This window comes from Haliotis cracherodii, unplaced genomic scaffold (assembly GCF_022045235.1).
Source record: "Haliotis cracherodii isolate W230 unplaced genomic scaffold, xgHalCrac1.p SCAF_8, whole genome shotgun sequence".
Lineage (NCBI taxonomy): Eukaryota > Metazoa > Mollusca > Gastropoda > Lepetellida > Haliotidae > Haliotis > Haliotis cracherodii.
Genome location: NW_027266341.1, coordinates 54,072,598 through 54,089,037, shown reverse-complemented (window position 1 = coordinate 54,089,037; position 16,440 = coordinate 54,072,598). Strand labels below are relative to the sequence as shown.

The window sequence follows — 16,440 nt, the reverse complement described above, 5'->3', positions numbered from 1 at the left end:
AGCAAGCATTCGTTTTATTAATGCTGGAACAATAATAGTAAACCCACCAGTGATGCTTGTTCGCTGTGATTAGGGAGCAATGATGGCATTTTGCACATTCCGTTGTGAATAAATACACACTGATACAAATATTAATAACAGCAGTGGTTTTATGCTCACTGTTCTCTTTGGTCTATTAACTGTTAATGGTGTTTGAGACTCCCTGTAGTTAATAAACTGCCGGACAAAAGAGAGTATACACTTGAAAATTGGATTTGACCAAAATATCACGTTATCAAGAATTTGCTAGACTGAAAACAGTCGCCGTAACACTGCAAACTTAAGGTCCAAAACACAACTATGATACCCGTATCTAATACCATCATCAAATGTCATTCCTTGTTTGTTTTATTTTTTATCCACCATCAAACTTGGGTGTATGTTTTCCTTTGCACGACAGCTTACAATTGGAATCATGTCTTTAATCTGGTCAGCTATATATATAGCTATTTAGAATAAGAGAGGACTAGTGCCAATATTATGATTCTGTTCATTTAAAAATAACATTATTCCGTCTCGAAATTGAAACAGAGCTATATGTGACACTGGAGTTTAAAGATAGCGCATTGGAACAACGAATGATATAATGAATGTGTAACATATGGAGAGCGGACACTGTAGTGTTGTATTGTATTGCATTTGTTGTTTATGTACACGTACTTGGACATTGTATTGTATTTGATTTGGTGTGTTTGAATACTTTACAGTATATTGTATTCGTTTTACATTAACATTGTATTGTATTTGATTTGGTGTACTTGAATAGTTTACAGTATATTGTATTCGGAGACATATGTATTTAGCGTTTGTATTATGATTGTTTTTCATATTGCAGCTGATGTTTTCGTAAACAAACTATTACACATTTTCAACTGAATTTTACATATTAGAATAACATGATTGAAAAATTTGCTTTTTGTAAAATGTGTGACACTGAATATAGGTGTTTATTCCACAACCTAATGTTTCTATCGGCGTAAAATACAGTAAACTACGTCTATAACGAACACGCTTATAACGAACTGGGTTTTTGGGTCCCGTCCATTTGCTGTATATATGTTGTAAATATACTTATAACGAACTACGGTTATAACGAACTAAATTTAGTGATCCCTTTGAGTTCGTTATAACCGTAGTTTATGGTACCTGGAAAAGATGGTCGTCATAGGCATTTATCCAAGTGGATGATTCTCACGTTCTACAAATTCAACACTATAATTCATGTACCTTACAGCATGGCTAAAACGACCACGGATATAACGTACCACCTTCGTTACGATCTATTTCAAATTCAATTAATTCATGAACAATGTACACTACCAGACAGAAGAAAGTATTGAAGTCAAAAATTGAATTTGACCAAAATATTACAAACGTTGTAAAAATAGTAATTACACTGAAAACAGTCGCCGAAACACTGCAAACTTCCAAAACAATGATACCCATATCAAATACATCACCATCGAATAAAATTTCTTGTTTGTTTAAATTGTAGCAACCATCACAGATTGGTGTATGTTTTCTCTTGTGGACCCGTTCGATAATAATGTTCCTGGTACGCTGCATCCTATATAAAAAACAGTTGATTTGTGATGACAAATACTTAATAAATCACCGTAATGTTAAACCTCATTATTTTTGTTAATTGTTCATCATAACAAAAGTGTTCAAAGGCCTATAGATGACAATATTTATCAAAATTTCATACATTTTATCCCGTTTCCAAAGCTACAAGAATGCAGTCGTGTTATATTATGTTAATTCGGAGTACATTGTATTGATGACCGTTTGTCTTAATGAATATACATTTGTATAAAGCCATTACAAAACCGTCCCCCGTGTACCGTCCTGCCATCGTGCATCTATATATATATTCCCCTGGGCAGGCCCGGGTCGGCATACTATAGGTACATTGATTTTCTCCGGCCGTAGCGAGACGGAATAATCACATCACCAGGATTTCATAGCTTGTAATTTTACTCTAACGGGAACAGATGCCTTAAGATTCATATATGTATTTCCTGGACACATAAATGTCGGACTATCAGCGACCTGACAACACTATCTATTTGGTATCAGTGATTTTTTTAAGAAAGATTTTTTGTCTATGCGTTACTATGGCTACCCATTTTTTAAAGCTATTAAACGTGAACATACGCTTCAAATGGACTTTGGACATGTAGTGAATGTTCTGATATTTTGGCAATGTTGTTCCTCATTACTAGTGTTTTAGACAATGTTGAAAGAGTGTTCTCAGATTTACCCCCCCCCCCCCTTCTCACCAATCCCACCCCCTCCTCTCCTCCCAAGGTTAACTGCCCCACCCTGCTTGTATTGCACTCCACCAGTCGTAGTTTGTTCACGCGTTGAATATTTTTGCGTATTTACAACGTTCAGTCTTCATTCCTGCTCTTTAAACAACGTTGAAAAAGTGGTAGTAGTACCACCCCTCCCAGGATTAACCATCCCACCTCCTTAGTCGTAGTTTGGACAAATATTATAAGTATTTGCACAGCGTCCATTCCTCGTTCCTATTTTTAGACAACGTTGAATGGTGGTCTTATATTTACTACCCTTTCTCCTCAACACCCCCACCCCCACCCCCACCCTGCGTGAACCTCTTCCCTCACCCGTAGTGTGTAGTCATATTTAATACTATTTTTATTTTTACCACTTTATTCTTTAAACAAATGTATTAGGTTCCCACCCACTTCTCCCCACCCCTACTGTTTACGAACCTCACCCCTCACCACCCCCCAGCCGCCACCCTGGAGCCAGAGCTGCCAGCGTGAAGGATGCTTGACAAGAACAAGGTGAGAGTTGATGCCAAAAGCCACCGTAGCGTCGACTTAGCGCCGTATCGGCCGCGAGCTGACAACGTCGGCGTCGTGAGTTTTTGGCAGTCCGCGTCTCATGAAGAAGCTAAAGGTCGCACACCGCTCTCTGAGGCCAAACATTGAATATTTCATTAGCTAGTAATTATTTCTGTTTTCTCGGTGTATATAGAAGCGGGATGAGGACTTGGATTCACAGCATCTCTAACGTGCGGCAGAACAAGGTGTTTCCTTGTTTCTCATACCTGGTGATGTTCCCTGTTTCGCCAGTTTACCTTACCAGGACAATGTTACTCAATCAACGTATTCCAGTAATTAAAATAGTCAAGATATGTTTAAAGTGGTAACGTGTACTGGTCTCACATACAACGTGAGTGAGTGAGTCAGTTGGGTTTTACGCCGCTTTTAACAGTATTCCAGTTATATCACGGCGTGTCAGCTGAATGTGGGAGGAAAGCCCGAAGTGATGCAGGTCTCAGACGTTTACCACTTCGGTGAAACCCACGAGCACGGGTATGGTGCTGACAAACCTAGAAACATAATCGGGGCGAACCGGGATTCGAACCCACAATCATAGGTTTCTGGCGTGCCAAAGGGACGCAACTCTGCACAGCGAATCGCGGCGCCTTAGACGACTGGGCCACCCGTGCCCCCCTCACATACAACGAAGAAGTGTATGCAAGCATAATAACAAATATACATATGGTTAAAAGGAAGAAATATATACTAATATATTGTTGTTTTGATGTAAATTGACACGCATGTATTTCTGATGATATAAAATGGCGTTCCACACAACGAAGAAGTGTATACAATCATTAGTATGAACTATTCTTAGACGAATAACAGTCTAGTTGGAACAGTTGTAATTTGGGATCGTTTCGATGAAAATATATATAATATAGAACATGTGTTATTGCTAAAATAATATTAAACGGTGTTACACACAACGAAGAAGAGTATACAAATATTATTATGAAATATACCTAATGTTATATATTGCTTGGGTTGATAAACGTAATGGAAAAAACAACTATAATCAATTCGGGGTTGTTTGGATGAAAACTGAAGTAATTAAGAAAAGGTGATTTATTCTGATATATGAAATTATGTTACACACAACGAAGGAGTTTATACAGGCATTAATTTCAAATATATTTGGTTGGTATTGTAAGTAAGTCTCAGTTCGTGGTTATTTAGCAGAAACATTATAAATGTAAATTTATCATTGTGTAAGCACTGACTAGATGGAACGAATAGAACACAAATATTTATATTAAATAATTATTGTTGAGGTAAGTTGACTACAGATATTGTTAAAGATTTACTGTAACTGAGGATACAGATTAACAACAAACAAAAGGAAAGCATATACACATGTATAGTTATTTTTACCATAACGTTAATTTACAGTTATATTTACCATAACGTTAGTTTACAGTTATATTTACCATAACGTTAGTTTACAGTTATATTTACCATAACGTTAGTTTACAGTTATATTTACCACATCGTTTGTTTACAGTTACATTAACCATAACGTTAGTTTACTTTTATATTTACCATAACGTTAGTTTACAGTTATATTTACCATCACGTTAGTTTACAGTTATATTTACCATAACGTTAATGAACTACACGTGAAATTTCAATGCTTGGAAAAGGTGGTTACGTCTAGTTGTAACTTACTGTTGACTATCAGCAAATGATTAAATGATAACGGAATATGCATTATATGAATAAATATTCACATACCATATGGCCATATAGAAAATGTTACAGAAATGCACAGCATACATGCAGTTATGAGGAAAAACGTCGGATATCAATTTTATTAATAATGTTTATGATAAATACCGTGAGATCATCATTTCGACTTGGCAAATATTAAGGAAATTTAATTTATTGCGTAAAATCGACATAGATTTCGTTGGTAATCGGCCAATATGTAACATTTTTGAAGAACAATTATATATACCATTATATTTGCAAATGGTATGTATTAGAATTCTATATTGAACTGAGTGCTTGGCACGGTATTACTATTCTATTCTTTCTTCGGAGCATAATATTGTATATTAAAAAATAACTACACGTATTTTAATAGATGCGGTATCTGGATGACGAGTAAGACGCAATATGCTTATGTAATTGATTGATTGGTCTCATTTTTGCGGAAATATGCATTTGTGAATACGACGTTTGACGTCTCCATGTTCGAATTTATTAATAAATCTCAATACTGGTCTGCACATATCTCAACACTGCGCTTCGATATCAACCCACCTCTTGCGTCCGTTCCATGTGTGCTACATTTTAACTGCTTTTTCAATGCACTGATAAAAGTCAAATTGTCATTGTTGTTTCTGACAAAAGTAAAAAATAAGATTATTAAAAAAATAAATTGACGTTTCCCAGACTTTAACAAAGTTCATGGCCGCTGCTATCTCGTGAAAATTCTAGTACTTCTATCTCTCCGATCAATAGCCATGACCAAAATTTCGTTTTAAATCTAATACTAAGAAACGAAAACTGACAAATTTGCATCAAATTTGCCAAACCTCAAAAGAAATGATTATGTTAATTTGATCATAAGTTTACAATAATTCATGAAAAAATGCGGTTCCGTTTCAGACATAGTTACTATTACCTAGAACGTAAAATACAGAGTTTACGTTACAAAATCCACGTTTTACCTAAAACATAATACTCAGCTTCATAGTGTAAATGGTACAGGCCGAGTAGAACAGCGCATTATGACATGTATGTGAGGCTTGGACTCTCCAAGTCACTCCGTTATGCAGTAATTCCTACAATATTCCCCCCACAGTTTGACACAAATGGATCGCATCTCTATACTCATATCCCCGACAGGGCATTAATCACAAATGTACTTCTTGACATGAAAATAAATTTACTCAATTTGGGGACGATTGAAGTATATGCAACGTGTCCTCTAGTTAGAGGCTTTCCGCGATCTAATTCAATCAGGGAGGAGAATGATCGGAATGACTTAACCGAAAGAATACATAGAGACGTGAAGAAAATATACCATCTGCATAAGTTGTGAGGACATGTTTCATTGAAAATATTAACATTATGTTTATCTTAGCCGTCTCTATACTAATTTATATATTTCATTGTTCACTATTCATTTCTGAAATATTCTAAAGTTATCTGGTATATGAACCAAAACTTACATTACGGCAATATTTATTTGCGGAACTGTTCAGTAACACTGTATAAAAGGTTTGTAAGTAAATTGTTATTAAAAAAATGGATGTAAAAAATAAAACATTAAAAGAAATACGAATATCAACTATAATGTTTTTTTTAAAGACGTAACTTTGCAACGATTAAAGATGTTTCGTTCAATCATGTTATTAACAGATGAGTATCAAATATAAATTAAACGCACAAATACAAATTATGTTCAGTTTTAAGTTATTGATATCAAAAAATATATATGAAACTTATATTACTGTTTTCAATAGCTTCATCAATGTTTACTTGAAAGATTATTTTCACTTGTACGAATCTGTGAGGTAAACATTATAGGAGCGCATATTTAAACCTGAATTAGTTTTCACCACACCAGGATCTAATTCCCATAAACTTCAGTAAAAAAAAACAAATAAAAAATAATTTCATTATTCAATTAAATATTTAACTTTGTTTCGATTTCTGAAAAAGTCTGCGCAAATATCTAAAACATTTTCAAAGTCCAAATTCCGATAGTCCGGCCTTAGTTCCTTATAATGTCTGCTAACATATTCCTTATTATTTATATTTACGATATGATTATTGAATTGATTATGTTCCTTTTTTCTTATTGAGTTAGAATAAACAATGTAATTTAGGCCAATATCAGACGGGAATAATTAGATTATTGTCAACACTCATACAAAAATAAGCCTTCAAAACGTTATGTGCTAAATTTTGTTAAATTAGTCAACGGTTTAGACCTTGTTCTCGTTCCTGTGTAATTCACACTGAAGATTTATATTCTGTGTATTTAAATCAGACAATTTCAACCTAGGAACAACGCGGTAAATAAAATTATCAATAATAAACACTTAAATGCGTCTGCGCATCGCAACAGCTCGATACCAAGCCGAGTCAGTCATCTGATTTATTCGCGGAGACTTCAACCTTGATCAACGTATTAGGGCAGTCTGCTTTGTCCAATACAGTATAATAAATACTGCTTGACGTTATATAGATTTATTCAATAATGTTTTCGACAATCTTTATGTTTATGGAAAACATAACTTCATTCAAAATAAAAGTACTGAGATAACCTGTTTTGGGTGAGATACTAGGGATGCTCGACTTGCGTTCTGTCCACGCGAGTCTCCCCATCTGCATCCCTTGGACGTCCCATGTAGCACCAACACAAACATTTACCGAATCGATATATTCGTACACAAAAAGAATACAGATATTTTTTTCATGTAATGATTTACCTCGCTGAAATCCATTTTGGGGTGATATGAAATAACAACAGATGATAGTGTCTCTAATGTCTAACGAGACTGATAAGTCTTAATCTGAATTTATTATTTGTAAAAAAAATATTTTATTTCGACACATATGTCTCTGATACTAAAACGTATATATGATAAAATAGATGCTGTAATAAACAACATGGCACGGCCTGGTACACGACTGTATACGATTTATTTTGGCACGTTTTTCTTTTATCTCAATGAAATAAAACAATCATATATAATTAATTCAAGTATATAGTAACACATAACATGTACATTGAAATTTCGGTCGGTCGTTATTACTATTCGATTGTATTTGTATTTTTTACCTAAAATCCCGCAATAAAATACAGAATTTTAACATTTTGTAAATTTTCTAAGATATGTTTGCAGAAACAGAATTCAAAATACATGCTGAATTGAAAGAAGGAAATGTAAGAGAGCCCTTTATATCTCTCATGTTGTGACCGAGTCGAAAACAACGTGAATTTCTTTTTCTATATATATCACTGGAATAACCTGCCATATTATATAGTCACGGCTTGAGAAACCATTTGGAAACTTTATTCAAATTTGGGTATCCAAAAAGCTAGTATACGATGTGTGGTATCAATGTATAAAAAATGGTTATATGCTTATTACCAACAACAATGATTGTTTACATACCAAAAGAGTATCCAATATCTGAAGGACAAAACAAAAAGAAAATATTACATACAAAATAATTTTCAAGTAATAATAATTTTGAAAATATTTCAAAGAAGAATTTTTAAAAATCGCGCGTAGTAGGAGTATCTAAAATTTCAGATGGGATTTATCATTAAGGAAAAGGCGAATAGTTTGTTTTAAAAGGTAAAAATAATATTGGAGTAGGTAACAAAGTATATAACACGACAGCAGTTGGAATGCAGCATTGTGAATTCTGTAAGAATTAGACATTTGCTATGGTTTATTACGATTTATGACTGTGTACATTTAAGGTCGTTCTATTCCAGTTCGGTCCACGACTGGTCATCAAAATAGAAAATGTGTATAAATTGTCAATGATATTTCCATATATCGGAATAGTTACGGTAACGAAGCAAACTATATATGCAACTTAACGAATCTTTGATACCACCCATAGAGATGTGTAGTCTGTACCGATGAGAAGAAACTTTATGCGGTATTCAATAAACCCAAGTCAACATTTTTTAACAAAATACATTATTTTTTAATTTAATACAAATACCACTGAGAAATTCAAAATAGTAAATTGTGAGTTACCGAGGTAAACATGGATAAAATACACACATATATTTCAAAGAAAGTAATGTTAATAATTACAATGTACGTTTTTAATACCGAGGTAATTCTTCATAGTAATAGGAGGAATAGGATGCAATATGTCTCCGAAGCAATATTTCAATATTGATATCATATTACGAGATTTGTATTTCATATGAGATAGGACTATGCACACACATGTCAGACGTTTGTACTTGAACAAATAAATAATGTTGAAAGAAAGGTATTGAAAATACGGTGAAAATAGATATGAGAAATGCATTTCGTGTGTATCACCATTTCGAGAACACCTGGTGTCATCAATATTTGATGACGATATCATGATCAGGTGTTTATGAATATTATGAAAAAGTGATGATATGCGGTGTTCGAGAAAAGGTGATTTCATACGTGAAAAAAACGTTGCCAGGATGTATATTATTAAACACTCTCTCTCTCTCTCTCTCTCTCTCTCTCTCTCTCTCTCTCTCTCTCTCTCTCTCTCTCTCTCTCTCAGCTCTCATACGAGTGTATTCTTGTGCGTGTTCTGTGGTGAGTTTGTTGTGAATGAAAAAGAAGCCGTCACTTGGTACAGAAAAAAAGATAGATACAAAGCTAAATAGATAAAACAATTGATTATCTAGTCAATTGAATATCGTCACATATTGGAACGCACACACACAATAATAAATCGTCCAATCTTATAAGGATAACATCCGTTGTTTATTTCATATAACACTGAAGAAATTGTACATTTGATGTGTATTCGTTCCTAGAAAACCATCCCTTTTTCCAAAATAAAAACGAATACTATTTCGAAGCTGAATTAATGGAGGTATGACTTGGGTGTTTGACACATGTCTAATACTAGCTGTGATTCTAAAGTCTCAAAGAATTTTAAGTTAACGAGGATATAAGCAGTCACCACATTATGAAAATAAACTATATATCGCCAAAGAAAAATATTAATATCACCCGTCACTAATAAATCTGAAAAGTATATTAAGGAGTATGTCCGATTATTGCCACTTGTAACATGGACGCTAACAACGATATTTAGTACTGTATTAATGCAGACATATATTGCAAATGTATCCTTATAATTTGGCCTGAACATTTTGTAATGTTTGATATTTTTCTAAAATATTTGGTAGGAATTATTCGGAAGCCAATTCGGCATATACAATCGCAACATTGAGGCTCTTGATACTAAACAAGTGTATTGAGCAAAAAAAATCCGCACTGCTTTATTCATTTAAGACACTAAAAATCCACATTAGTTTCTATGTAAGGACGGTATATTACGTCCAGAAATGACACATCGCCATTACCGGACCCTGTTTTTCGTTCTCTCGCCCACTTCACGGGCAGCACGTGCACGATGTGGTCGACAGATGGCCCCGCAAGCGGCGGTCAGCCAAGCGAGGTTGCGCGCCACGGACTTGGAGTTAAGTCCTTAATTAATTTTCTATTCTGTTTAATAATTACAGCTATTATGATATCAGTAAACCATAACAGTGTTTAGAGAACTTGTCTCCCACGAGACTGGTGGATTAAATAGCGCTACACGTATGCAGATTAGAGAGAGGGCGAGAATGGACTATCTCACACAGATGGTCGCGTATTTTCTTCTTTCGCACAGCGCTGCCTACTGAAAATTAAACTACCCAGTTGTCTTTTCACAATTTGAATTGATATTATATGAGATTACATGGATTAACTTTCTTTACAATTTCGAAATAAGTGTTTATTCGTTAGTTAATGTAAGCAATGACGTGATTTGATGTAAATCGTTTGTGAAATTGCTCATGGAAACGAATTACTCTCAGTTCTAGAAATAGATAGTACTGCTGTAAAATACAAACACACATAAATATTTATATCAGGTTTAAGTTATTATTTAAAACCCTAACTAATTTTTTTACACAATGGAAGTGTAAAGCCTGTATGTTTGTTAATGTCCTCATTTGGGGGGATTCGTTCCGTTTATATCAACCGACAACAGGTCTTTAAGTAACAATGTTTCTGAATGTTTGAAACCTTTATGAAAAGAAAGCCATGATTCATATTCATAATTTTAGTAACTGAAGTTATAATATATAATTTGAAGTCTTCTTTCTCAATCTAACAAAATCCCAATTTGCTCATATTTCACGATAAAGAAAGAACAGTTTTGTTTAGATCGTGCTTCGGTTATGACCATGGACTACTTCAGCAATATCGGTGAGTTTCAAGGAGACAGCGGCTCTCGTGTACATTTGTCATATCAGTACGCAACCGAACTGACAAATAAATCGCATTTCACATACCGCGAGACACAATCGCTTCGTTACAGCACAACATTATACATTTATTCAATAGTGTAAGGGATGAAACTTTTACAATTATCGGTACATTTGTGGAAATATAATTTCGTTTGATCCGAGCCAAATATCACAGACGGACTATGAAAGATTTGTCTGTACTTTTATGACTTTGTATTCGTCTTACAATTATTTCAATATATTTTTTTCTTACATATATAGCAGGTTGAGAGCAACTCTCTCGTATATGCATTCAAGATTATTTTTGGTACTATTCACGACCGTGCGTAATGTGAAAACGCTTCGAAATTTTATTACAAAATATTTGTCATTCCAGATTTTTTATTTTTCTTGTGACATATTCTGTACATTCAGATAACAATGTTTTATATATCAATTAACAATAGTGAAGATTAATGTTTTAATAACATAAAAGTGCACAGCAATTAATAAAGGCGAGTTATAGTGGTCAGACAAAACATCTGAAAGTGTAGATACTACCATTTCAATTTTTCGATATATAATTGTTATAAAAAGAAGTTTAATTTGGACCGTACAGGAATTCACAGGAATTAAGAGTCAGCTCAGAAATTTAATATCTCTGAAAAGGCGTCATATGACACGTTTTTTATATAAAAATATATTCATATTCAGAATTAATACCCTAAAATTATGTCCTTTTTCAATACTGTAAAAAGCAGTAATGAAAATCCGAATTGAAATCCCCGCGTGTGCTGCGACGGCTGTAGCAGGGTTAAACAAGCCCGCGTTCTCAAGACCTATATTTTATTTACCTAGTCTCTCTCTCCAACAACGCGCTCGTTTCTCTGTAACTCACACCACTGACGAGTAAAAATATCCCAGATTGTAATTTAATTTTACCCCAATAACTGACGAATGCAATTATTCAATTTAACCGTGTAATTGAACAACGCTCCGTGTTCTTATTTGTTTATAGTACGTTTAGTTAAGTCAATAATAAACACGCGACGTAAACATAGTGCTTTTATGGTATAATAATGCTTACGGGTATGGAATTTACAAATCCAAACGATTATTAAATAAAAAATACCAAAAATATTAACAACTTACGCTGGTGAAAAAACTGTTGATTATACTAATAGAGGAATTAGAGGAATACACGTTCAATGATACGTACGATATGACGCATTTTACTACTGAAACAGATTCATCGCCAAAAGTAAACAATAGAAGCAATATAGAACAAACTAATTGTAAATTCATTTATTGAAAGTGGTAGAATATATGTCAATCACATACCCTGTGAAGGATTTCGTCATGTAAACAAGAAACGTTTATGGTGTTGATTTCTCAACTGGATCGCGACAGATAAAACTGTAATACCGAGGTACGAACTGTAATACCGAGGTACGAACTAATACCGAGGTACTAATATGTAAACTGGAACTCACAGTTATTGCACCATGGCATTATATATCGGCGTGGTACTGATTGATATGATACAACACTGAAAGTGACATTATTCATAAATCGGAAAATATATGACGATCATCAATCTTATTGAAGGGAAGAATATTAAAATTTGAAGTTAACTTACAACATTTTGTTAGGAAATTAAACGGAAATTTTGTATTACTCACAATAAAAAAGATCATAATGCAATTGTAATTCACGAAAGTAGTATGTTAATATGCGATGAAGAATAATGCTGAATGTGTAGTACTTTTAGAGAAAAGCTACGTGGTGAGGTTATGTTTCTAATATCATAAACATGAAAGTTTTTACGAAGAGTTAACAGTAGTGTGACATTGATATTGAACGCGGGTGACGTAAATAAACGGAAATAACACTAATTCTGATAGATGCTTTGCAAATTGTTCCCAAATTATTGTATATCCTCATATTAGTCGCCCCCTCGACTGTCCCCCTCATTACCGCCCGACGACCCACAGGTAAATCACGGGAGAAATATAACACTTAGCGTTACCCTTATTCAATAATACTCAAATCAAATTTCATTTAGTTTAAAGTACTCTTTTAGTCCGTTATGTGGTTATATTGTCTTATTTGATTGTCGACTTTCCTTCCTGTCCGCACCCACTACTATCAACTCTGCGTAATAAGATTCCGGCTTGTAAATTGAGGAAAATACGATAAAATGGATATGAGATAAGGATAGCGGGAAAATTAGCAATTGGATTATTGCGACAAAGCCAGAGAGCCCGGTGTTTTGTCACATATGCCGCTTACCGCCAACCGCCACCGACGCTAAATGCCGCAAATTGTTCACAATCGGAATATTTATCTAATTTTCTGACAATTTTCTTGTTTATATTAATTTTGTTCGGTAAATAAATAGAAAAATTTCGACCGCGGCGAAAATTATGCAAACTCTGTATCTCTACATTTGGTAATCCAATTTGGCCTCAATCAGTTGCACTAAGTAGACGACGGTAACCCAGTTAGGGCCACCTAAAACAATTTTCCTCGCCCAAATCTTATTTTCACCGGAATCGCTTTCTCAATATAAACTGAACAAGGCGTTTTACTTACCAGAAGGAAAGACAGGCGGCTGAGGGTGCTCACGGGGACGGGGGACCATGGAACAGCTTCCTGACCCCCCAAGGCTCGGGTTGGTGACGGTGGGGAAGGTCCGCACCCCGTTGTAGCGGTACCCCTGCCCAGGGATCTGAGCGAAGGGGCCGGAGTCCCCATAGGAACACGGTATGTTACAGTTCTGGAGAGAAGCGTCCATTCCGGGTAGGCCACAGTTGGCAGCGTCAAAGCTTGGTTGGTTGAGGTACGGGTAGTCCATCTTGGAGAAAGGCTGACCACCAACTGGACACCAGCCCAGTGCTGACAATAATTATTAGGGAATATGAAATTTTTATGTAGAAGAATATTGTTGATTTCTCGTGTGTGTCAGGCGACTCCGAGTCCCGTTTCACAAGATTAAATTAGAAGTCGGCTGTCGGGCAAAAAGAATGCTCAGCTAAATTCTATCTGTCGGCTATCTAATTTGTGTACGTCTCGGATAAATGATCATCAAGTTTAGAAAGTGAGAAATTTACTAAGTACGGTGCGCTTATGTATGCGCGCCTAATTAAATTATAATGTGCTTCAGATATGAAATAGCCTTGGTAGCCCTGACTGCCTATTCGCGCAGAGTCGGTGACGTAGCGAAACGGGGCGACTTGAAACCGCCCACCGATTCCGTCTCCCCCTCCCCTCGTGCTGCCATACGCCGCACGCGGGCTGAGGGGATGGGACCGAAGTCAAGAAATGACAGAAAAAATGTTAATATGAAACAGAAGAGTGCGTTCGTTCCGCTTACATTGTGCGACAAGAAAGACAAAGAAACTGTTTGGCGAGGAGGCATGAGGACGGGCGTCGGGAGAGATGGGGATAACCCAGGTCCACCCTCCCGTTGCAAGCATGATGAAATGATAACAGCTTCTGATATGGTGATGATTGCTTGCATTCAAAGTCAAGAGGCCTTTCCAAGACCCATATGGGACTTTGCTCTCTAGCAGAACTCACAAGAGAACATCACATAATTAAGATAGTTTTTAATTCATCATAATTCATAGTCCTTGTAGCCAGCTATTTTTCTTTAATTATTTCAAGTCATGGAAAAGTTACGCTTCTTGTAGATTCGGAGAAGAGAGTTTAAATGTCATGTTGGAAAGTTGGATAAACTTTACATTTTAGCATTTTTACATTTAGCTTTGTTACTCTTTTAAATGAATTAATCAAGAGGACGTTATATTAGGATAATAAAAATCTTTTAAAAAAATAAGAAACAGTTTGAATCCACAAACTCTGAGAAAGAGATCGGGCATTGGAATCATATCATTTTAAACAACTTTGATATTAAAGTTATGCTTCTCATTTTAACTTAATCTTGAATTACATTTTAAAATTAACCTAATTGGTAATATTGATAAATTCTGAGTTATTTTCAATGAAAAGAATATACAGTGCATGTAAGTTGGATTAAAGATTAATACTCTAGCCTGTTGTTTTTTCTCTCATCTATGTCACATTATAAACACGTTAGACGAGCTCGACAATCGGACACAGTTTTAGACAAATACAAGAAAATTCTGAAATAACTTCATTTTGGTTTTTCATTTAGCATTACACGGGACAGACAAAAGTGTGTCACTTGTTCCCCGAGCCAGACATTATTCACACGTTTTTCGGAAAATATACAAGAAAAAATATTCAAAAGTTGCAGAATGACATATGACCAACACTCATAGACGATTACAAAATATTAGCTCTCTTTATTCAATTGCTAGTTTTGAATATTTGGAATATAATTTTATTTTCACCTGTGTCTAATAAGAGGTTTGCCTACGAAATTCGCCAAGGTGTAGAAACCACAACAAAACGTGGAAATACATATCTCACTTAAACGCTTCTTAATACCTGTACCAAAATGATCAATTTATAACACATTGCAAATGGTCCAAACTCATTTAACACAGACAGAGAAACATATCCTAACAGTATTTGATATTTATGGAACCATTCTGCTCGTGCAAAACACAAACATTCTTGTGATGGTGATTGTACAATGCTATTTTTAGCATTACAAAATTGGAAATATCTCACACTAAAATCCCACAAGGTAAAACTTGCAGCCCATCTCTGACCATAATGCCTACCATCATATTGCTACAATGTTGCCAATGGCGGCCTAAAACCGTCTCACCTACTCACTCATATTGTTAAAACTAAAATAATTAAAGTATTTCTGTCACCAATAGAATCACATTTAATAAATTATATCACACTAACATGTTTAAACAATGTTCTACTTAATTAACTCGACAAAACATATGCATGCATCCTAATCAACACTGACATCACGAAGATGGTGTTTGAAATTCGTATAGTTTGAGAGATTACATAAAAAGGAAAAAATACCCTAAAACTAAAATGTATCCCAACCATATGTTTTAACCATTAAAACTCTACAAGAAACATATGCATGCACACTTCATATTGCATTCATGAAATTTGATGTTTAAATTCAGTGAAAAGTGTGAAATTCAAATACACCATCTTAGGATGACATTATGCACGACAAAACCTAAAATGTATCCCACTCATGTTTTATTCACGAATACTCGACAAAACATATGCATGCATCTGCCTCACATTGATATCATGAAAATTGATGTTTGAAATTAGTGAAAAGAGTAAAATTCAAATACACCATGTTGGCATGACATGCACAACAAAATCTAAAACGTATCATATGTTTTAACCATTCAAAACATATGCATGCACCCTTATCCACACTGAAATTATCAAAATTGATGTTTAAAATTTGTGAAAAGTGTGAAATTCAAACACTGCACATTAACGGGATATTATGTTGTAAACGGGAGGAACCTCGATCAACAGTGATTGTAGGAAGTTAGCTGATGGAACAGCTTTACAACTACACCGAGATACGTCCACAATACATTAATAGTGTCGTTTGTTTGTCCTCCTGGATAAACGACGACTCAT

At 34.8% G+C, this 16,440-nt stretch overlaps 1 protein-coding gene across 1 annotated transcript in view; it reads right to left on the bottom strand.

Annotated features, from left to right (window-relative positions):
• LOC139450232 (paired mesoderm homeobox protein 2A-like) overlaps positions 1–13,953 on the bottom strand; it is a 33,624-nt gene extending 19,671 nt beyond the window's left edge. The window contains exon 1 of the mRNA XM_071231906.1: positions 13,468–13,953. Coding sequence (XP_071088007.1) covers positions 13,468–13,729 — 262 coding nt within the window. The 5' untranslated portion in view covers positions 13,730–13,953. The remainder of the gene's footprint in view (positions 1–13,467) is intronic.
• Between the last annotated feature and the right edge of the window lie 2,487 nt (positions 13,954–16,440).